The 22342-nt window shown below is 36.9% G+C and overlaps 2 protein-coding genes across 8 annotated transcripts in view; one reads left to right on the forward strand and one right to left on the reverse strand.

The window, feature by feature from the left end:
* Positions 1-91: 91 nt before the first annotated feature.
* ZDHHC6 (zinc finger DHHC-type containing 6) lies at positions 92-17785 on the reverse strand. Of its 7 annotated transcripts, none has more exons than XM_021710331.1 (11): positions 17384-17785; positions 15500-15980; positions 12850-12941; positions 11185-11344; positions 9800-9961; positions 8163-8216; positions 3860-4027; positions 2882-2923; positions 1747-1892; positions 1606-1652; positions 92-696 (listed from the first exon to the last, which is right to left on the reverse strand). In XM_021710331.1, exons 2-11 carry the CDS (start codon positions 15764-15766, stop codon positions 593-595), a joined length of 1242 nt encoding a protein of 413 aa, XP_021566006.1. In that variant the 5' UTR covers positions 15767-15980; positions 17384-17785; the 3' UTR covers positions 92-592. The 7 variants fall into 7 exon arrangements, with proteins under 7 accessions (XP_021566006.1, XP_008051975.1, XP_021566010.1 ...); XM_008053784.2 differs by lacking the exon at positions 17384-17785 and adding an exon at positions 17016-17208; XM_021710335.1 differs by lacking the exon at positions 17384-17785 and adding an exon at positions 16954-17208 and having other exon boundaries at positions 11185-11252; positions 12850-12929.
* The window catches only part of VTI1A (vesicle transport through interaction with t-SNAREs 1A), a gene marked incomplete at its 3' end in the record, with an annotated part of 101069 nt that continues 95994 nt past the window's right edge, over positions 17268-22342 (forward strand). The window contains exon 1 of the mRNA XM_008053787.2: positions 17268-17704. Coding sequence (XP_008051978.1) covers positions 17611-17704 — 94 coding nt within the window. The remainder of the gene's footprint in view (positions 17705-22342) is intronic.

Genomic DNA, 22342 nt, shown 5'->3' on the forward strand with positions numbered 1-22342 from the left:
TTTCACAGGGTAGCAGAACAGTTTTTCCATAAGGAACTAAGACTAACCTTTTTAGTCAACAAAAAGAAAAACGCTTTAAGTAAAACTATGATTTATACAGAACATTCATTGATCTTTATTTGATTTGACAAAATCTGCATTATTAAAAGACAGGTAACAAAATTTGAGTTTATACTGAATTTGACAAATTGAGTTATAGTATTTAGAATATCACTTAAATATCAACTGAAGGAAAAAAAAAAGTATCACATGCAGATGCTCCTGGCAAAGGGGGAACTATATCTGCAGGTGAGGTTCAGAGTGTGCAGTGCATAAAAAAAATCCTAGCTAAAATGCAATTAACTTACTTGGGTGAAATGCTTTTCCTTTTGAGGGGAAGAAGAGGTGGTAAAGAGGGGCAGGAATTCAAAGGCATATGCAGAATGGCTTCTCCATTTCAAAATGGTAATAAAAATATTAAATCATGGCACTAGGGCACCTTTGAGGAAAAGAACACCTTAACCAAAGTAGGTTCATTGCATAATTCTTTAGTAATATGTATAATTTTCAAGTAATGGAACAGACTTAAAGAATAATTTCATTTTAACAGCGGCTATCTATTTTTCTTCTCACCCTCCAGGGCTTGATCTGTTTCAACATCGCAGGGACACTTTTCCACACAGTTTCTAGGGAACCATCCTCTTATTCTCGAAACACCTAAGGGAGAAAATGAAATTGAGGCAAAATAGTCAGATGTACAGTAGTAACATTTCTGAGACCATAAGTTCTGTTACTTCAAATTAATAAGCTTTTACTTTGACTTTTTCCCCCTTTTTACTGTCTCTTATAAGCACAGCTGAGGGAATAAAAATAAGATTTTTTGAATGTTCCCAACAAGCTAGAAAACAGGTATTTCCCAAATTCTATTTTCTGGGAAAGGGGTTAATGTGGTTCAAGACTTAATTCTAAATTCAAAATTTAATTTAAAACAAAAAAGAAATTTTTAATCCCACTAGTTTTTGGGGTTTTTTTAAAGTTTCCAAACAAAATTTATTAGAGAAAGAAGGGAGAAAAAAAAGGGGAAGACATGCCAGACTTGGCATGGGCAAAAGAAACTGCCATCCCTCTAGTTTTTATAATAACAAAATAAATCCTCATTCAAAGGGTGAGCAAATGGCATGGGGGTTTAGTGCACAGAATGTGGAGTTGGACTGCTTGGGTTTAATCCCTGGCTCGACCTGTTTCTAGTATGTGGCTACAGTCAAGCAGCTTAGCCTCTCTGTGCTTCAGTTCTCTCACCAGTAAAATGTAAACGATAGTACCTACCTCAGAGTTCTTTTGGGAACTTTAATACCATAAGTGAAGCACTTATATATGTACCTGTCACATAGTTAAGTATGAGCTCAAACGTTAGCTGTCATTAAAAAGATTGGTAAATACAAGTGCTATGGAAAAACATATAAAGGGTTTTTTTTTTTTTTTTTTTTTTTTTTGCTTAATGATGTACCCTTTTATGCAGTTTCCGTAATCCATCTGGCATGTGATTATTTGTAAATATTATTCTTAAACAATTTGAAATTATTACTAGCAGTCTTGTCCTTTAAAAATGTCCTTTTATTTCCATACCTTCTACAGAGGAATCATCAAGAATTTTGTCTCCATACAACCAGTATCTGAAATATTTAAAAGATTAACATTAATTTTTATTTTTAAGGCTATATGTCAATTTTGTCTCTAAGAAGAAATGCAGTACTCCCTGTTACTTACCGTAAACCTCTTGTGGCTAAAATGAACTCCCCTTTTTGTAACTGTATTCGAGGCTCTTCAGTACAGGGACTTGTGAAGAAGGTTTTGATTCCTTTATTCAAAGGACAGCAGGCACCACTATAATCTTCTATTACTTTATAGCGAACCTATCAGAAGGCATCAGAATATTTTGAATATTTACCCATGATGTTTGAGTTCTTTCAAATTTGAATTTAAAGTTTTAAAGGTAGATCTAAAATATCCCTCCAGTTCCCCATCCACCCGGTTCATTTATAGGAAGCAGCTGATGTTTCTAGTTCTCAGGAGTTTTCGTACTTCTCATTTCAAGCAGGTAGCTAAGAATTAAATGCTAGAGCAGAGCTGACTAAAACTTTCTGCAGTGATGAAAATATTCGGTATCTGCAATATCCAATGCAAGTACTATACACTGTAGCTACTGAGCACTTATAACGTGGTTAGTGCAACCAAGAAACTGAATTTCAATTTAATTTAATTTAAATAAAATAGCCACATGTGGCTACTGTATCCAGCAACACAGTTTTATGGATGGGTTTCATATTAACAAGCTATATTGAGAATAATTATTTTTCTGTTTTTTTAAATTTTTTCTTATTTTTTATTTTTTTATTTTTTTTGAGTTGGAGTCTCACTCTGTCACCCAGACTGGAGTGCAGTGGCCGCTCCCGGCCACCACAGCCTCGACCTGCTGGGCTCCGGCGATCCTTCCGCCTCAGCCTTCCAAGTAGCCGTAATTACAGGCATACGCTACCACACCCGGCTGATTTTTTGATTTATTGTAGAGATGAGGTCTCGCTGCCCAGGCGGGTCTCGAACCCGCAGGCTCAGGCAATCCACTCACCTCAGCCTCCCAAAGGCACGGGATTACAGACTGAGCCACAGAGCCCGGCTAGAGAATAATTATTTTTCTATGTTGGCAATATAAATTGACAAATTCCTTCCAAACCTTCAGTTCAAACTATTGAAATAAAAACAAAAGGAAACTATATCAAATTTCAACATGAATATTATTTAGTAAAAGCCAACAGCTGGTTTCTAGTCAAAGGCAATTAAAACTATGCAGAAGTATAGAGACTGATGGAAAAAAAATTAGTATCATCGCAAAAGAATTACTTACACTTCTGACTCTCTTATCTGCTTTTTGTTTTAACTGTTCTATCTGTGTGGAAGACATAAAAGAAAAAGTTAAGTCTCTTGTCTCAACGTTGAAAAATAGCTTTCATCATCTATTATCACAGTGACATAACAAACCCCCAATTTTCCAGCATTTCAAATGGCAGATGACTAAAAGGCCACAGGTTGTTTTAGCATGGAAAGAAGACCCTATGACTAAGAACCAGGGACTGAGAGAGATTTCTCAGCATTCACTGTTTACTATCTCCATCTGTGTATATTCCCACAGTGCCCACTGTGGCCTAGGGATCAGGGAGATATAGTCTCTGTCCTCATGAAGCTTCCAGGCTAGTACCTACGGTGAAGAACTGATATTCACTGATTCATGAGAGATACAGCAGACAAAATACAAAGGGACGATGAAGAACATTTAACAATGAAGCTAAATGAATGAATAAAAGTCATCAGGCTAACTCACTTTTTTTTGACTTAGTAACTATTAAATAGTACTCTATTCGCTATAGTAGGAGAAATAAAGATAATACATGGTCTCTGTCCTAGAATCTTGTCAAGTTAAGCTATAGATATAAGACACAAGAATTAAATAGAAATATGAGACTTCATAAGCTACCGTACAGTAGTATATGATTAGGTGCCAAAATTGTAGGCAAAGTTAGGTGGCAGGAATGTGTAAGGAGTTCATGCGACACCATAAGTTGGAAGGTAATTTTTGGTCAGATTTTTGAAACTGTGTTAAAGAATCAGGACTTCATTTCACAGGTGTGGAGGTTAAGAAGAGATTTAAATAAATGAAGACACATTATACAAGGAGTGCTTTAGGATTATGAACTTAGATTTATTTTGACATAGTGAAAATATTCGTATTACTATTTTACTACATAATGTCACCTGAGTTAAGGGGAAATTAAGGGAAAGAAGGTGAGGCAAAAAGAAAGGAGGTCATTTGGAAAAAAATACTCACAGTTAAGCTGTACTGGTGACAGCCTTCTCTTATTGGCCACTCTAGTCCATCTCCTTCAGGGACCCCTGACCACGTAAATACCTGTTTAAAGTTTCTCCACCTACTTCCCATATCATAAGGAAAAACAAAGACTTCATCTAGTTGATAATATTGAATTCGATCTTTAGCCTGTGGGTAACAAAGATAAAAGATGGCAAATGCCTCAGTAATACATTATTATGAACACGTATTTCTCAAACTTGCATTATTCATAAAAAAATTTCCTCCTTGTAAAGTTATTGTATACAGAAAAGATAGACAACTTTATCACAGTACAGAAAGAACATGACACAAAATACCAACCTCATATGTGATCATCCAGAAAATAGCGACAGGGTTTCTTTAGGAATAAGCATTCACAAACGCTTATTAAAATGGTTAGCTAGGTCAGGTGTGGGGCTCACGCCTATATTCCCAGGTGGGAGGTGAGAGGATTGCCTGAGACCATGGGTTTGAGCCATCTGGGCAACTTGGCGAGACCTTGTCTCTACAATAAAACAAAAATTTAGCCATGCATTTTGGTGTGTGTTGTAGTTCCAGCTACTTAGAAGGTTGAGGCAAAAGGATCACCTGAGCCCAGCAGGTTGAGGCTGCGGTGGATGTGAGCTTGCCACTGCACTCCAGCCTGGGCGACAGAGTGAGACTCCAACTCAAAAAAAAAATAAGAAAAAGAAAAAGAAAAAAAAAGTTAGCTAACTTCATCTCATTAAAAAAAAAAAATTCTCAATACTATACTCCTGATTGTTCAGCAGCACACAAAGAAATCCAAGTATGTAGAAAGGATGCTAATGAACAGACTCAGGAGAAAGTAAGCATTTATTAAGGGTGAAACTGTCTTATTCAGAATAAAACTGTTGGGATGTACCAGTTGTAACCTGAGTGGCAGTGACAGCTGTGAGAACGGCCAGGAAAGATGTAACAAGGATGTCGTTTTATTTAAAAAAAATTTTTTTTAAAGCTAGCAGGAATGTACAGGAGATCTTCTTTCATTTCATTATACTATTATACATATATACATACTTGCTTATATATGCATTTATATGTGCATATACATAAATACTCAGCTTGCATAAATTATACCCCAGGCATTTGAATTTTTAGCTTTAATTCAAGTAAATAAACTGGCTTTGGATTTCATAAGTTCTACTGACACCTGGTGGTACAAAGATACATTATTCCAATAATAAGTGTACACACCATTGGCTTTTTTTGTATAGACTTTTTTTGTATCTGGTAATTTCTCTAAATTTTCTATAAATTTAATATGATCATTAATTTAATTTTTTAATCAGCAATCAGCTCTAAAATAATCCTAGATGTAGCATGGCACTTTGTAATAAACAGTGTTGGTCACGAGCGAAAAAACAGTGAATCTAATGTCAATATATTTATTATCTACTAGAAATGATACTTTGAAATATTTTATTATTAAGGGACAGTATTTTATGGAAAATCTTCTTGCAGTTATGAAGTGATATTAATGTTAATTGTTTAGGAAAATAATTGACAAGTTGTTAAACACATGAATCTGTTAAGTTATATAAATCCATCCTCACCCAGACAGTAAAGGGTAATTCCTTTTCCCTTTTTATAAACAAAGCTTCAGAGTCTTCAAAATGAACTGAACTTCAAAGAACAGAGATCTAGGCTATTTACAAAGAAAAACTGGTAAATGGGAGAATAGCTTACAAAATAGCTAAGATATCTTTACCTAAAAGAAGCACTCAGTGATGCTGTGATTCTATCAATATTGTGTGTTAAAAGGTGAGAGGTTGTGCAGTAGAAGCCATGGGATAGGAGAACAAAGCAACAAAAAGTACTTAGCCAAGTCTAGGGAGCGTCAAGCAAGACTCCTTGGAGGAAATGATATCTCAACTAAGTCTTGAGGGGCAAGAGATCATGCATCAAGAAAGAAAAAAGTGTTTCTTTTCTTTCATGGAAACATGTGCAAAGAAACAGAAGTATACGATGTACAAACTCTGAACAATTTGGTCTCAAGTGTGAGATGAGGTGGAGAAGGGTGGAAAGGAGGTTGGAGAAACAGATAAAAAGAAGTCATGAAAGATTTTACTATGTCTAAGCCAACGAACTTGGACTCAAACTGTATACCACTGGCTCTCAAAGCATGCTTTGTAGACCACTTTGAGTCTCCAAGAAGGTCCAGTTATTTTCATAATAACACTAAGATATTGTTTGCTTTTTAATTGTGTTGACATTTGCAATGATGAATGAGACTGCTGGCATCTTAGCAGGAACCAAGGTAGTGACACCAATCTGTATAAGTAGTTATTATATTCTTTACCAAAATATACTTAGAGTTTTAAAAAAACAACAATTTCATGTAACAAGTTCTTGATGAAGCACTAAAAGTTATATTTATTAAATCTCAACTCTCAAGTAGGTGTACTTTACTTTTAATATTCTGTGTGACAAAATGAGAAGTATACATAAAGAATGCCCCAGTAGAATGGTTATCTCAAAGAAAACAGTTGTTGAGCTGTGAGCTAAAAAATAGGTATATAGTAGGCTTTTTTTTCCATGTATGTTTATTTGCAAGAATGAGAAACATAACAGACAAACTAAGGTTATTCAGACATCAGTATTTGGTAAACATTCCTGAAAGAGTGAATAAAGTCAGACTGTCATTTCAAAGGATATAACTTATAGTATTTGTTACCAGTGAGAAATTTAAGATTTTTAAATGAAAATTAGAATTTTAGAAAATTTGTATCTACCACTATGAGCCTGACAGTTTTCCCAATACTTAAAGACTTTCTCAAAAAATTGATAGTGATATAAGTGAATGTAATTTTTAGATATTTTATATTGAAAGGTGTTAATGTTCAGAAAATCAACATAACCTAGTAAACCAATATTTTCCAAATGACCAATGTCTGATGTTATATAAAACCATGTACTGGTAAAAGATCCATTCGAGGAGTAAGACAGACTGATAGAATTTAATGTAAAAGAGTATAAAAAGTTTACTGGAAAGAAATATCACCTGTTAAGTTTTAACATAATAATATCGAAGAATAGCCATTCATCTAAAAGGTTATTAAAACATTCCACCCCTTTCTACTTATCTGTGTGAGACTGAATTTTCTTCATGTACTTCAATCAAAGAAAAATATTTCAACAGATTGAATGCAGAAGAAGATGTGAGAATCTGGCTGTATTCTGTTAAGTCAGATATTAAAGAGATTTATAAAAATATAAAAGAATGCCACTATTCTCCCATTTTTAATTTGGAATGTGTAATTAGTTTTCATTAAAATGCTATTTTTATTAATATATAATGGGTTTATTTGTATTTTTAAATAAAATAATCTTCAAAAATTCTCTCAGAAATATATATATAAAATATACATAAGCTGTTTAGTGCCCTTAGCAATTTTTGAGACTGTGAAAGGATCCGGAGACCAAAAAGTATGGAAACAGCTTCTGTAAATTAAAGTTCACAAACTGCCAGGGGGCTAAATTATGTCCTACAGATATGTTTTATTTGACTCACAAAAGTTTTTTTTGCTTTTAATTTGAATTATTTGCTAACATTCAAAAACTAAGAGGAGATCTCACAGAAACCCAGGTCTTTTTTTCTTGGGAAGAAAAAAAGAGAAGATACCATAATAAAGAAAAAAAGAGAAGATACCATAATGGCTATTCCCCTATGGCAACAATCAGCTTGGTCTGTTAGGCAGCTCTTTAGTATTTGGCTTACTCCCTCATTTAGGTTACCTGCCTGAACCCTGCAAGCATTTGGGTTTCAACCCCTGCCAAAGTGAGGGTGAGGCTCTGAGATGTTTTTAAGCAGGGAGCAGAATTGCCAGATATAATTTTTACATTAGAATCGTGATGAACAGTATGAAATATGTATTGGAAGTTGTGAGGTCTGTGACAAGCTTAATGTTATGAACCTTATCTAACATCCAAAACTAAGAAAAATTTGATGGCACCCTGATAGGATAGAAGTTTTTCCCAAGGGGCTGCCTTCTCCTCTATTCTGAGGGAGAATTGCCAGACGGTTTTAATGTGTGACTTATACCTCTTCAGTCACCAGGATGTATGAGAAACATATTTCTGTGGAAACTATATTAAAATGGGAATAAATCAAAATGTTTCCTACATTCACCTTTTATGTTGCATACCAATAATTTAAGGAAGCCATTTGATAGCCAAGTTTTCATTTTCAAGTACTTATTAGTTAATCTGATCTATTAGCTCATCAGTACTTTAATATTGAGAAAATAATTATAAAATTTACCTTCTCTTCAATCCATGATTCAATAGAAGTTTTGTTTCTAAGAATTATTTTCATCTGGAAATTAAATGATGATAAAATGTGACTTTGGTTTTTAAAAAATTATTACAGTCCTAATAACCCTACAAGATAGCTTTTATTATTCCACTCTATAGACAAAGATACCAAGGGTAAAAGAGGTTAAGTAACACAGTTAGCATGTGGTCATCTGACTCTGATGTCTTTGTTCTTAACCAATGCACTATAATGCCTCTCCACAAAAGTGATTATACCAATCTGTAATCAAATCTAAATCTAATATTTTAATCAAAATTCATGTCTTAAGTAGTATCTTTAGAACAAGGGTTTCAGAGTATTAATAAAATACTGATTTAATCCATTTAATCAGTGCATGTGTATTTCATTCTTAAAAACTTTAATTGCCATTTTTAATTAACTTTAAAGTTATGTTTGATCTACTTATGACAAGTAATAGTGACTCATTCCAGTCAACCTCAATATTCTGCTTGCCTTAAAAATATAATGTATTCAGTCTTTATTCTATTATTCAATTTTCCTAGATATGACTGATTCCACATAAAGAAGTTTTTATACAACAGGATCTTAGTTTATTTCTAATATGATTCCTCATTACAGACACTGGAGAAAATTTTTAAAGAATTTGGTCCCAGTCTAGTAGAAGACATTAAGTATAAGCAAAGCTAATTTAGTTTAAAAGCAAGAGTTCCCTTGAAGTCTGGTTGTGTCTTCAGAGACTGTGTGGCATGGGAGAAACAGTCCTGGACTAGGAGTCCTCATCATATTGGAAGTGCCTAACATAATACCTAGCCCACAGTGGGCCTTCAGTGAACAAAATTAGTTAGGTGAATGCAGTAAGTCATAAGAACTGCTTTTGGTTCTTTCAGAGTGAAGTCTTCTATCTCTGTGCTCTCATAGTACTTTGTACATAAATTTAAGATATACACATGGCCCTGTATTAGTTAACTGCTTGCTACCAGTTGTCAGTTCCCTAAGGACTGTAACGTCTTCATTTTCATTATTGTGGCCTCCGAAATTAGCAGAGTGATTCATCTCAGAGTAAATATTAAATAGCATCTACATCATAGGACTATCATAGAGATTCAGTGAGCTAATACATGTACAGTGCCTACAACAGTGCCTTGAACATAAGAAGTGCTCAATAAATGTTAGCTATAGTATTATGATTACTATATTCTTATGTATACTATTATAAAATAGCATTAACAATGATGTTTACTAAGTATATGAATAGGTCACGATGGGTAAGTCACTTAACCTTTTTGAGAATCAATTATTCCTCTGTAAGGAAGGGAAAGGAGTAACAGTCTCTTGGAGCTGACATGAAGAGCAAGAGAGACTGCAAAGGCAGGAAGAGCTTTCTCAACTGTAAAATGTTATGTAACTCGAAGTTAACATTCTATAAATTAAATTGATTACCTAGAAATTCTGGCAAAATTACCTTGAAATTATCTGATGAATACAGAGAAGTTTAAACTAGTTACCTAGATTGAGTAAACAAAAATAATTTCCATTTCCTACTGCATACTTAGATATCTTTCTCATTACAGTCAGCCCCAACAACTTGACAACTTTTAGCTAGAAGTAACTGAGAAATTTACCTGGATAAAAAACAACATCCCAACAGCTATGGTTGTTCCTAAAGCTAATCCCAAGGCAAACAAGGTGGCAGCAAATGCAGCTAATCCAAATGGAAAAATAGGAAGAGGATCTCTCTGGGCTGCATTCATATCAATCCTTACTGTGTTCCACCCAAAGGAGAGCTATAAACAACAGCAACAGCATGTACTCAGAATACTTGGTTGTAGCAACTGGTCAGACTCTACTGTAACACTTAAAACAACTTCATAGAAAAGATGACAACTTACTGTGGCCAAAGCAAATAAAGCAATGTAGCTGTTTTTAATTAATACCGTAGCTTGAGCTCAGACTGATGTGCTTGGTATCATTCTTAGTTTTCTCAAATGTTACTTTTTTGTTTCCTCAGCAAGTGTCAGGTAGACCCCACAAACATTAATATGCATAAACAACATTAGGACCAATCTAAATGGTAACTGTGCCTCCTCTCTTCTTGTTATTCTACATTACAGTATTCTACCACAGAAACAAGTATAGCCTAGAATCAGTTGTTTCTTCCCTCATGTTTCACAGTGGTTAAAAACTGGTAAAATGCAGGTCAAATATGGCCTGCAGATGTGTACTACCTGGCCTGCATAATGTTTTAAAATATTTAAAAGTTAGGTGTCAGTATTTTAAAATCAGAAGATTTCACGTTTTTAAAAATCCACATTTTTCTGATTATTCTTGAAACACTGAAAGATCTAGCATTACTGGGCTAGGATTTCCAAATACCACAAACTGTTTGATCAAATATGGATTGTCCTCTCCATGAAGGACATGTACTCTCCAGTTTGCCAAGGTCTTGTCAGGTCTGTGTCCCTCATTTACTTTCCAGGTCGCTTTAGGGAATTTTATTTGTGACCCCTGAATTTTATCTCATGACCATTTGCCCATAAACCACTCAATCTGTGACTGGTCTAATTTATTTATAATTTAGGGTGTGCATCTGTTCCATGAGCCACCTTCTGGGGCATGGAGTCAGAAATGAACAAAACAACTACAATTCGCTACGTGAATTGGATGAAAACTGAAGGACTTTGTTGTCTTCTTTTCTTGCTCTTTTTTACTTACTATTCATATCATAACTATTATTTCTGAAGTCTAATAAATTTTATATACAGCATTAAAATAATTGTCACTTCAACCAGAGCATCCAAGGTAAGTTTCCAGAACAAAATCATCTTTTCTCATCTTAAAGACTAAGTCTTAATTTTTTTTTTAAAGGAACCCATATAATGGTAAAACAAAGTCTGAAATCCCCATCTAAATCATGGAAAGCTTAACTCTAAAAAAAACTTCTTAAATAGTTTTGATAACTACCATTTAACCTGGCATGAATGATTTCATAACAAATATTTTCACTTACCCGATTATAAAGCTGTGTGTACATAGTCATAACAAAAATAAAAGCAGCATGGATACAACCCAGTGGTGCTAAAAGAAGAAACAGTGTAAACGAAGCATGATTTTGGTAACCACAACAGTTGTTGATCCAAGGACAATGATGGTCCATCTTCATCACACATCTAGCAAGAAAAATTTACACAAAACATGAGGCAGAAAATTCTGTCTGCTTTAAATAACATTGGTCTTCAAAAGGTCAAGCAAACAGGAATCCAGCATGTCCATGAGTCACAGGGGAATTATACTTCATGGAACAGAAAGAAAAATCTTCAAGAGCAATTATGAACATGACTCCTCTTAAATTCTAAACGGCACAAGAAAGGGCAGGTTTTGTAACAGGTTCTGAGGAAAACAAGTCACCTACAAGTGAGTTTGTTTAAAGAAGTCAGGGGGCCACTGAAAGGTTCATTATAAAGAAATGAGCATAGTTCCTGGTTTTCATCTTCTAGTTTGGAAACACTGTGACTGAAGTGAACTACAACAGAGGTTCCAAATCATTCATGAATCTCCACTGGGATTGATGGGTCTAAACTGACATTTTTAACTTCCTTCTATCCTGTTCTCATAGTTTCCTTTAGATATGGAATCTCTTAACTAAGCAAGCTAATTTCAGAATGTAAGATGTGGTATAATAAACAAAGTCTTACTGTGTTTCTCTTCCTTATTGTTGCTAGATGAAAATGCCCTGGCATCAAGCCAAACTTTATTTGCCTTCAATGGTTCTCTAAACTTGTCAACCAGTGGATATAGCTGTTCGAAAAAAAGGTCCTAGCTGATTTCCAAAAAAAAAAAAAAAAAAGCTTATTTTATATTTTGAATAGTAATTCAGTATTCCTGTTGTTTTCCCATTAAGGTGTCTTTTGAGTTGCGTGTCACTCTGCTGCCGGGGCTGGAGTGCAGTGGCACTCAAGGCCACCGCAGACTCGACCTACTGGGCTCAGGTGATTCTTCCGCCTCAGCCTTCCAAGAAGCTGGAACTGCAGGCATGTACCATCACACCCGGCTAATTTTTTGATTTATTGTAGGGATGAGGTCTCGCCAAATTGCCCAGGCTGGTCTTGAACCTGTGGGCTCAATCCTCTCATCTCTGCCTCTCAAAGTGCTGACTAAGATAAAGGCATGAGCCACTGCGCCCGGCTGTCACATTAAGTTTTTTATATTAAAATGCTTGTGAATATAGGAACCTGGATTCATTTATCAGATTTGTATGAAGTGTAAATGTTTGTCAATAAATAATGGGAAAAGCAGGTCTCTTTTATAAATTAGACTTGGAATAATTCTAAAGTTAGTTAACATGACAATTGACAAACACAATTAATCCTGATGTATGGAAACAAACTGAAGACATAACTTTTTACTTGCTCTTGCAGGGCAAGAGGCAAAGTAAGTGTATTTTTCTAGAAAAATCTTTTCACATGTAACAAAAAATAATGAAATTTATTTACCATTTAGATTGGGAATTTAAGTTTATTAAAATGAAAATTATGAACCTAAGTATTTTCACAATATTTTTTATAAAGCAGTGACCTTGCAGAGAATAAAATTAGAATTGATATAATAGAAAGAACAACAACAAAAAGACCAAGAATAAAGCTGATCAGTCCCCCCCAAACAGCAAGAAAGATACCTGTTACACTTTCTGCAGTGATGTGAACGAGGCGCCTTGTATGCCTGGCAGACTTTACAATACTGGAGATACATAGTATCCTGAGAATTTTCCTTGGCAGCAAAATAGAAACAAAGATACATCAGATACATGAACCCAAGTAAAGGGTGAATAAAGGCTTTCCTATGGTATGATTTTCTTTTATGGGAGGGAGATAGAGGAGGGATAAAATCTTAACTTACATTTCCGTCATTTCATGTGACCAAAATATTTTTAAATAACAAATTTCTGGCAAGAGCAGCATCACTTTCTCAATTACTCAGAAGTGATTTTTTTAAACCCTTTGCACTCGTATGTGCCTTCTGACGAGACATCATCCATTTAGCAAACCACTTGGACCTTAAGAGACTGCTAGTGATTATATAGGACAAACTTATGAAAGCACAAATTTATCAAAAATGTATGTTTCCTTGAAGTTTTCCATTCAAAAACAATGAAAAACCTATATTCCATTTGAAATTTGTCAAGCTTCTGATCGATCAGTTGAGAAGTGGTTTTTAGTAATCACCGGTGAGTTCTTCCACATCATCTTTGAACAACAGGCTGGACAATAAAATACCTACTATTACTGTGGGAGGAAGAAAATGAGACTGCATTGTCTGCTTGAATAGAAAAACATCAGGTGGAAGATGTCAAACAAATTACTATTGCACAACATGTATCAATGAACATGTATCAATGCACGTCTGTGACCGTTTCACATGTTACTATGCAATAGAAAAACAAGATATAAAATTTTGATTTTTGTCATAAGTTTCTCAATGTCCAAAATGTCATTGTAAGCCAAATATCATTGCAATAAAATAATTAGTTCCAAAGCTACTATTTAATATGAAATGATTCGTTAAACTATTTCATAAAACAGTACGATCGAGTTGTTGGTAGGTGACCTGTGAGATCACCTACCCTAACCCTAACCCTAAGGGCAAAGAGACCTTCCTCATGTTCCACCCAAATTCAGCGTCACTAGTTGTATCTACTTACCCAAATCTCAGTAGACAGGGAGGAGTTCAGAAAAATGCAGCTGACAACTTCACAGGTATTTTAGAGTGGGGATTCAAGCATGACTTGATACACTTTCAAAATCTACTCCCTCCTTGATGTTATTACAGTCACCTCCCCTTTCTTGAGCCATTTAAATCACTTCTTAACTAGTTTCATTAACTGTAGTTTCTTTTCTTCTTCTTCTTCTTCTTTTTTTTTTTTTGAGTTGGAGACTGTCACTCTGTTGTCCAGGCTGGAGAGTTTCTTTTCTTTTCTTTTTTTTTGAGTTGGAGTTTCACTCTATTGTCCAGGCTGGAGTGGCACACTCACGGCCACCGCAGCCTCTACCTGCTGGGCTCAGGTGATCCTTCTGCCTCAGTCTTCCAATTACCTGGAACTACAGGCGTATGCCACCATGCCCAGCTAACTTTCTGATTTATTGTAGAGACGAGGTCTTGCCAGGTTGCCCAGGCTGGTCTCGAACCCACAGGCTCAGGCAATCCTCTTGCCTCTGCCTCCCAAAGTCCTGGGATTGCAGACATGAGCCACAGCCCCTGGCCTGTAATTTGTTTCAATCTAAACCATGTATTGTCAGAATAATATTCCTACAACACAACTCTATGTCAGAGCTCTGCTTGAAAACTTCTAAAAACTCCCTAGGGTCTAACAATTCCTCACATATTTGAGACATTCCATGATCCGACTTTGTTTCAGCCTTCTCTGGACTACATAATCTTTTTTCCAGTCACACAGGGTTGTCCAGTTTTAGAATCTGTTCCCACCATTTCTCAACCGGAAATGCTCTCTTCTCCATCTCCTGTGGGAATTCCTACTTCTCCCTTAGGTCTCCAGCTGAAAATACTCAAATTCTTCTAACTTCAACAGCACTCACCCACATTCTACTTTATAGTTTAGTTATTTGCAAAGTGCATCAGTTTCTTCCTTAGGTAATAAGCTTTTTCAGAACATAAATTGTTTCTTGCCCATCTCTGCACCCATTTTGAACAGTACACAACACACAATATACACCAGTGTTTCCCAAATTTTAACATATCCTAATAATCATTATTAAACTTTGAAAACAAAGATTCCAATTCAGTAAGTCTGGTGTGGAACCCAAGATCCTGCGTTTCTAACAAGCAACCTGGTGAAGTCAGAGGACATGGACATTCATAAACATGAACTTTTGACAATTTTTAAGAAGCCACAAATTGATTCACACTATACTTCCCAACGTTGTAATTTCACCGCAATGATTTTCAAACTTTCTCATTGAAACCAACAGTTTCTAAAGTGTTTCTTTTAGTTCTGAAGGATAGGAAAAAAGATCCTATAGCCAAACCACATTGTGTATGGTATGCAGTGTTTCCTAAACCTTTGACTATGGACCCATCCCACACTCCAACTCCATTTTTATCAAATACAGGGAAAGTAGTCACTGAAATTGCTTTGGAAAATGCTAATTTGGATCAATATTTTCAAACAGATATGAAATAAGTCTCTAGGCATAAATGATCAGTGATTAAAGTGATACACATAGTCTCTACTAGGACAAACAGCAGGTTGTATTTGAAAACTAAATGTATGATTATCATTAGAGTTCACTGTCTTAAGGAATTTTTCTTACCGGTTTCCACCCCAGAGGGACAAGGCCAGGACCGACAAACATGGCATTGAAGTAATTATAAAGAATCATGACAGTCCAATTTATCAACATGATGAAATTCACACTTCCTCCAGTTGTATGTAAGGGCCAATACCACAATACAGAGTCAATCATGGCCATTGTAGAACATATTGCTATAACACCAAGGGCTATGATGGGACCCCAGTGACACAGTCTCTTTAACTCGTGGAGATTTTCAAACTTGATAACTGAGCAGAAGGTACCCATTTCGGCGAGGAAGAATGCCTTCCTACTTTTAAATAATTATAGATTTCCTTTTTCTGTGCATACATTTCCATGAGCCACAAGTCCATGTGTGTTCTTTAACTGTCATGCCTTCAAGTTGTGAAATATTAATACAGATTGTGGCATTTTCACTGTTAAGCACTCAAAGCTCTTTATCTTAACTAGGAGAATCCAGTATCTTGGTTTGGAACTCAACCTAAAAAATAAAACGGGAAAGTTCAAAAACTTTATTATATACTGCATCTGTTAACATCAATAAGAACCTGAACAAAAGTATCTCCTGAATGCACTACCTTGGGATGAGTATCTTGTCAAGTATCAAAAAAATCACTTTGACTTATCCAATATATGGTTCAAGTTTGAACGGCATGTACTTCAGTTACATGATTCTAAAACAGTTTTTACTCCTTCCTTTTCAGCTTGTCAGGGGACTGTCACTATCCAATGCTTTGTGAATGATCTCAGAAGACAATTTTAGAGGTGGGAATCAGTGCCTTAGAATTGATCTAGTTTCCTTCATCATAGAACGGAAATGGGCTTAGAGAGGCTAAGTGATTAGACCAAGGTCACAAGTAACAGATGAACCCAGAACAGAAGCCAAGTCATCGACCTCTCTGTACAGAGTTCTAAGCTGCCTCTAACGGAGTCTTAAATTAAACCAAGTATGAGTCAGACATGGGCTACGCCATTTGCCTGCAGTTACCCCTAAAACACAAGCAGACAGTCTATCTGGGCCAAAGAGAAAGGAGCGAGAGTGAAAGCACACAGAGAGTGCAAGGGAAGGAGAAGAGGACAGGGAGAGAGAGAGTGTGAATGTGAAATCAAGACTAAAAGAGGATATGAGTAGGGACTTGAATGAGGTTTGTGGAATAAAAAAGAGGAAGTGGCTCCGGGAAAGCGGGAGCGGGGGGAGACAGAGCGGCGAGTCAGAAAGACGAGGCGAACAGGATCTCAGATACATGGGTAACAGATTTCCACGCAACAGATGCCGCTGCCTTGTGCCTCAGTTTCTCGCCCTTGTTACGGAGCAGAGCGCTTAGCAATAAACATTCACGCAGAGAAGAAACATTCTAGTAAGGGAGGGTTGGTCTCAACGTTCAGGAGACCCTGGCCCAACTCCGGTGGGAAGAATGTCATCAACTTGTCACATTTCCTGCCTTGACTCCCACCTCAGTCTGGTCCCTGGTGCCCGCTCCACAGCCATCGCATATTTGGGGCGACCTGGGCTCACCCGGAACAGATTTTCTCTTCCCCGGATGACTCCGTCATGGGCACCTCAGTCCAGGGCAAGCAGAAAGCAAATCCTGGTCGCGGTAGGCGGGAATGCGGGACCGGTTGCGACCCGTGTTTCTCTCCGCCAGCACCCTCCCAGCGACTCTCCCGCTCAGGTCCCCGGCGCAGTCTCCGTTACAGCTACTTCCGGAGGCCCGTGGCACTAAACTTCCCTCGAGAAGCAAGCTTCAGTGACCAGTAGTTTGGAAAGCCGGAGCCGTTTCCCAGAACACAGAAAGGAAAATGTGCTTTAGTGATTCCCCCATAACACGCATATTATCACAGGCTTTTGGGGGACACTGATCGCGCCGCTTTTCCTTACCAAACTTCTTAATCTTGAAGACAGAGCGGAAAACAAAACGCGCACGCAGCGCAATTTCCGGAGGACCAAGATTGTGACGGACAACCAGGAAGCGACTGGGTTGGGAGCTGTTCCCAGTTCTCTGCTCTGCTCTCGAGGGCACTCCCGGGGTCCCTAAGCCGCGGCCCTCCCGCCCCGCGAGGCCCCTGTCCTGACCTAGGCTTTGGCTTGGCCCAGTCACTTCGGAGTCGCCATGTCGTCCGACTTCGAAGGCTACGAGCAGGACTTCGCGGTGCTCACGGCAGAGATTACCAGCAAGATTGCGAGGGTCCCCCGACTCCCGCCCGGTGAGAGCCTTGCCGGGTCCGGGCCGGGGTGGCCGGGGAGCCGGGAGGTTGGGGGCGGTGGAACGCCGCCTGAACAAGCGTGTCTGGGAGGCTCGAGGCTGGAGTGGGTGGTGCTGGCGGTCCGTCGAAAGATTGGGGCTTGACTTGGTTAAGGGTAAAGAGAGAGCCTAGGTTCGGTTGTGGGGTGCAGTTAAAAGAGCCATCATTTCATTAGGAATCTGAGCCATCTGAGTTTGAATCCCGACTGTACTACCTTGTAATTTGTATAATGTTGGGAGTGTTTCTCTGAGTCTTGTTTTTTCCGTTAGTAAATTATTGAGATGTGAGTATTCAAAGAAAGTGAACGAAATTACCCAGATTATGGATCTGCAGCACACAGTGTTGTGCTAGTAACAATATTTTTATTTTTATATTCGGCAAAACAGAGGTAAGACAGGGTACCTGGATTCAAATCCCAAGTCTGCCTCTTAAAAGTTGTGCCGCTTTAAGCACACAGGTTACGTTTCTTAACCTCTCTCAGCTTTCCTTCTTGGTAAATAGGGAAAATCGTACCTGTCTCATAGGGTCGTTATGAAGATTGAATTATATAACATTTAAAGCCTTTTCTTTGTGTTTGCTGCTATTCTCACGGGTGGTGTTTTTGAACCCCGTTTCTTATTTCTCATCCTTCTTGGGATGTATAACCCAATTCTCTGCCAAACTTGATACAAGATCACTTTTCACACTTTAAAAAATTTCTCGTCTCCCATCTGGATGTGTTTTTGTTTGTTTGTTTTTGTGTTTTAGCATATCTTACTTTCTGTGCCAGACTGTCAACTATGTGAAGGTGAAAGCTGTGTCTGATTTCCTTGGCGTTTATTCGTTGGAGGCTCAGGAAAAATGTTTAGGTGAATGGCCAGGTGAATATAAATATGATATTTTTGTGGCTTTTATTTGTAAGATGTTTCAGGAATTATCTATCTAAATACAAATTTAATTTGAGTGGTTAGTTGCAGATACGATGTTTACTTACTGGTTTAGTTTTGTTAGAGAAATTGAAACCATCATCTGGCTGCTAGACTTGTCCATATCCTAGCTCTGGGGTGTAAAGTGTGGAAAAGGGGGTGCTCACTGATCTGTGGACTGGTAGGCAACTTTACTTTCCCACCTATCAGTCAAGTCCTTGGTACCCGCAGTAACGTCTCCTGGAGTTGTCATTCCTCTTTCCCTTTCCCTACTTTCCCCCAAACTTATATGTTTATAAATAATTTTCTTCATTTATTTCTTTGTTTTTCTTCCTCTCACCTATTTTCTGTTAATAAGGATTTTGCTTGAAGCCAGGATCTCTGAACTTACACCCCATTCATCTCCTGAAGTCTCAGTTAGTTCTGGAGGAGATGGATGATGTCTTAAAGAGGTTTATAAGTCCAAGTAAGGGAACAAGAGGAGAGAACCAATGTAGCATATACCACCAAGCTCTGCTGCCTCAGATTTTTGTGGTAAAAGTGGTTGATGGCCTCATCTCTTCTGGATACGTCACCTCATCTCTTCAGTTCTGCTTTTCTCCACTGCCCAGGATCATCTTCATTTTTGTTGTCATTGTCATTGGAGACTACTTCCTTTGAGTTGAGTCCCGAAACCTCAGAATATCAGGACTTGCAGTTTCAGTTGGATTTTTGCTCACTTTAAATTGTAATTGCTTTTTTTGTTTTTGGTTTTGGTTTTTTTTTTTCAGTAGAGACATTTCTTTGTTTGGGCTAACAACTTTTGGATTGGAAAGCTGTTTTACAAAGTGACAAAGTCATTGTGGGTGCAAAGTTGTAAAAACTATTTCCAAGAAAACAGGTTTTGTTATAAGTGATTTTTTTTGGCCTTTATATTTTAATGTAACAATTCTTACTATATAGAAAGAATCCTTTGAATTAAGTACCTTAAAAATAAAGCCATGCCTTTGCTTAGCTGTAGTATAATGTAAGGCCTAAACACAGCAGCTGTGTTACAATTGAAAGAGACTATATTGCTGGCACTGGAAAATTGCTTATTGACTTAAATAATTGGATAATTGTAATTCTTCAAAATGCAGTGATTACCTTCTTCATAATGACTTATGCTTTCCCCTTTGTAATATGTTTCTAATTGATAAATAGAAAAAGTTGAAAAATATATCCACATAGTTATGAATTTCAGAAGTATGTCTCTGGACTAATAGAAATTAATATATACAACCATGGCAAAAACAGTATGGTAAAAAGTAATTATAATATCTCTCTCTGGGCATCATTAGTGGTTGCAGTGCCCAGCTAAAAGTGACCCAGAGGAGATGAGCTATAATTTGCTTGAGTTATGAAGGTTAAAAATTGGAGCAAACTTTCCAGCCAAAGCTGTTTATTCCCCAACATATTAGCATATTTAAATTGAAGTAGAGTGGGTAGACCTATTGAAATGAACTTTACTCTGCTGTGCATGTGTAATGTAGTAATAAAGTGTTACTTCCAAAGAGAATAGAAAATATTGAATGTTTTAGAACTTTATCTTAAGAAAGGAATTTGATTACTCTGTGATTTGTTTTAAACAATAAAAAGACTTTGTTCTTAACACTCAAGTGTTTGAATCTTAATTAATTTTAGTAATTGAACTGTTGAGATGAATCAATCCTTTCCTAATTAATACTCTATGGCACTGTATTTGAAAATTCTTATGTTTTAATTTTATTTTAAAGATGTGGGGTACAATTCAGGATTAGGTATACAAGTAGTCAATGTACGGGTAAAGTTTGGGCCTCCCTTTGGTCTCCACTTCTCCTGGTTTGAGATTAAGTACCCTTTTTGATGTTATGTGTGCTCCCCCAACAGTATCCCGCTATTGCCTTTCTTATAGTATCATGGTAAATGTTCAGGGTCCACTTATGAGTGAGAACATTGGTACTCTGTTTCGTTTCTGTGATAGATTACTGAGTATTATAGATGCTAAATTATCCAAATTGCTGTGAAGTCCATCCATAATTTTGTCCTTCTTTATGGCTGTGTAATATTCCATCGTGTATATGTACCACATTTTTCTCTTGTCCAGTCCAGTTACAATGGGCAGCACGGTTGGTTCCATGCTTTTGCTATTGTAAATAGTGCTGCAATAAGCATGAATGTGCGGGTATCTTTTTTGTAGAGTGATTTAAGTTCCTCCAGGTATATTCCCAGAAGGGGGATTGCTGGGTCATATGGAAGGTCAATTTCTAGCTCTTTTAGGAATTGCCACACTGTTTTCCATAGAGGTTGAACTAGCTTGCATTCCCACCAACAGCACAGAAGTGTTTCTTTTTCTCTGCATTCTCACCAGCATCTGTTGTTTTTTGTTTTACTAATGATAGGCATTCTTACTGGAGTTAGGTAGTATCTCAATGTAGTTTCGATTTGCATTTCTCTGACGATGAGTGAGGCTGAGCATTTTTTCATATGTTTGTTGGCTGCCTGTATGTCTTCCTAACCAGAGAAGTGAAAGAGATCTTTACAGTGAAAACTACAAAACATTACTCAAAGGAGTCAAAGAAGACACAAACAATTGGAAAAATATTCAGTGCTCATAGATTGGAAGAATCAATATTATTAAGCTGTCCATCCTACCAAAGGCAATCTACAGATTCAATGCAATACTCATTAAATTACCAACATCATTCTTCTCACACATAGAAACAACAATACAGAAATTCATATGGAAACATAAACACGAATGGCCAAAACAATCCTTAGCAAAATCAACAAAGTGGGAGGTATCACACTTCCAGACTTTAAACTGTTTATAAGGCTACAATAATCAAAACTGCCTGGTATTGTACAAGAACAGGCTTATAGATCAATGGAACAGGACTGAGATTCCGGAAGTAAAACTTCAATTTCTCAACTAACCCATCTTCAACAAAGCATCCACCAACAACCACTGGGGAGAGGAAAACCTATTTAGTAAATGGTGTTGGAAAAACTGGCTTATCACGTGTAGAAGAATGAAACAGGATCCCTACTTATCACCATACACAGAAATCAACTCTAAAGGGATCAACTCTAATTGTAAAGCCTCAAACATTAAGAATCTTAGAAGACACAGGAGACACCCTTCTGGAAAATGGAATAGGCAACCAGTTCCTGATCAAAACCCCAAAAACCCATGCCATAAGAGAGAAGATAAACAAGTGGGACCTCATCAAACTGAAAAGTTTCTGCAAAGCAAAAGAAATCAAGAGAGCGGGGAGACAGCCTACAGAATGGAAAAAAAATTTGTTAATTGCTTATCTGACAAATGCCTAACATCCAGGATCTACAAGGGACTCAAATGTGCCAGAGAAAAAAAACAAACAGCTCCATTAAAAAGTGGGTGAAAGACATGTATAGACACTTCCCAAATGCAAATTAATTTTTAATGGTTACTCTTCCATGAGAAAGTCAAGAAATTGGATGAGCAGAAACCACAGCTAATGGTTTATTTTGAGGTTCCTTTTCCTCAGGTGATGGGAGTGAATTCCTAAATGGGGGCTACTGTCTACTGGTACAGAGTTTCTATTACAGTAACCAGGCTTCCTGAAGGATCTTAAACAACATAGTTTTTTGTTTTGTTTTGTTTTTGCAATTAATTTTTTTTTCTTTTTCACAGAGAGAAAAATGATCTGTTGTG

The sequence above is a fragment of the Carlito syrichta genome, unplaced genomic scaffold (genome assembly GCF_000164805.1).
Source record: "Carlito syrichta isolate Samal-C Ts95f unplaced genomic scaffold, Tarsius_syrichta-2.0.1 Scaffold288451, whole genome shotgun sequence".
NCBI lineage: Eukaryota > Metazoa > Chordata > Mammalia > Primates > Tarsiidae > Carlito > Carlito syrichta.

Excerpts from the sequence above, each read along its gene's own strand:
- ZDHHC6 (XM_021710331.1), bottom strand. The coding sequence starts at position 15,766 with ATGGGTACCTTCTGCTCAGTTATCAAGTTTGAAAATCTCCACGAGTTA. Across the intron at positions 2,924-3,859 it reads GTCACCAGTACAGCTTAACT|ATAGAACAGTTAAAACAAAA; the intron begins GTGAGTATTTTT and ends TCTTCCACACAG. Across the intron at positions 697-1,605 it reads TGATGATTCCTCTGTAGAAG|GTGTTTCGAGAATAAGAGGA; the intron begins GTATGGAAATAA and ends TTTCTCCCTTAG.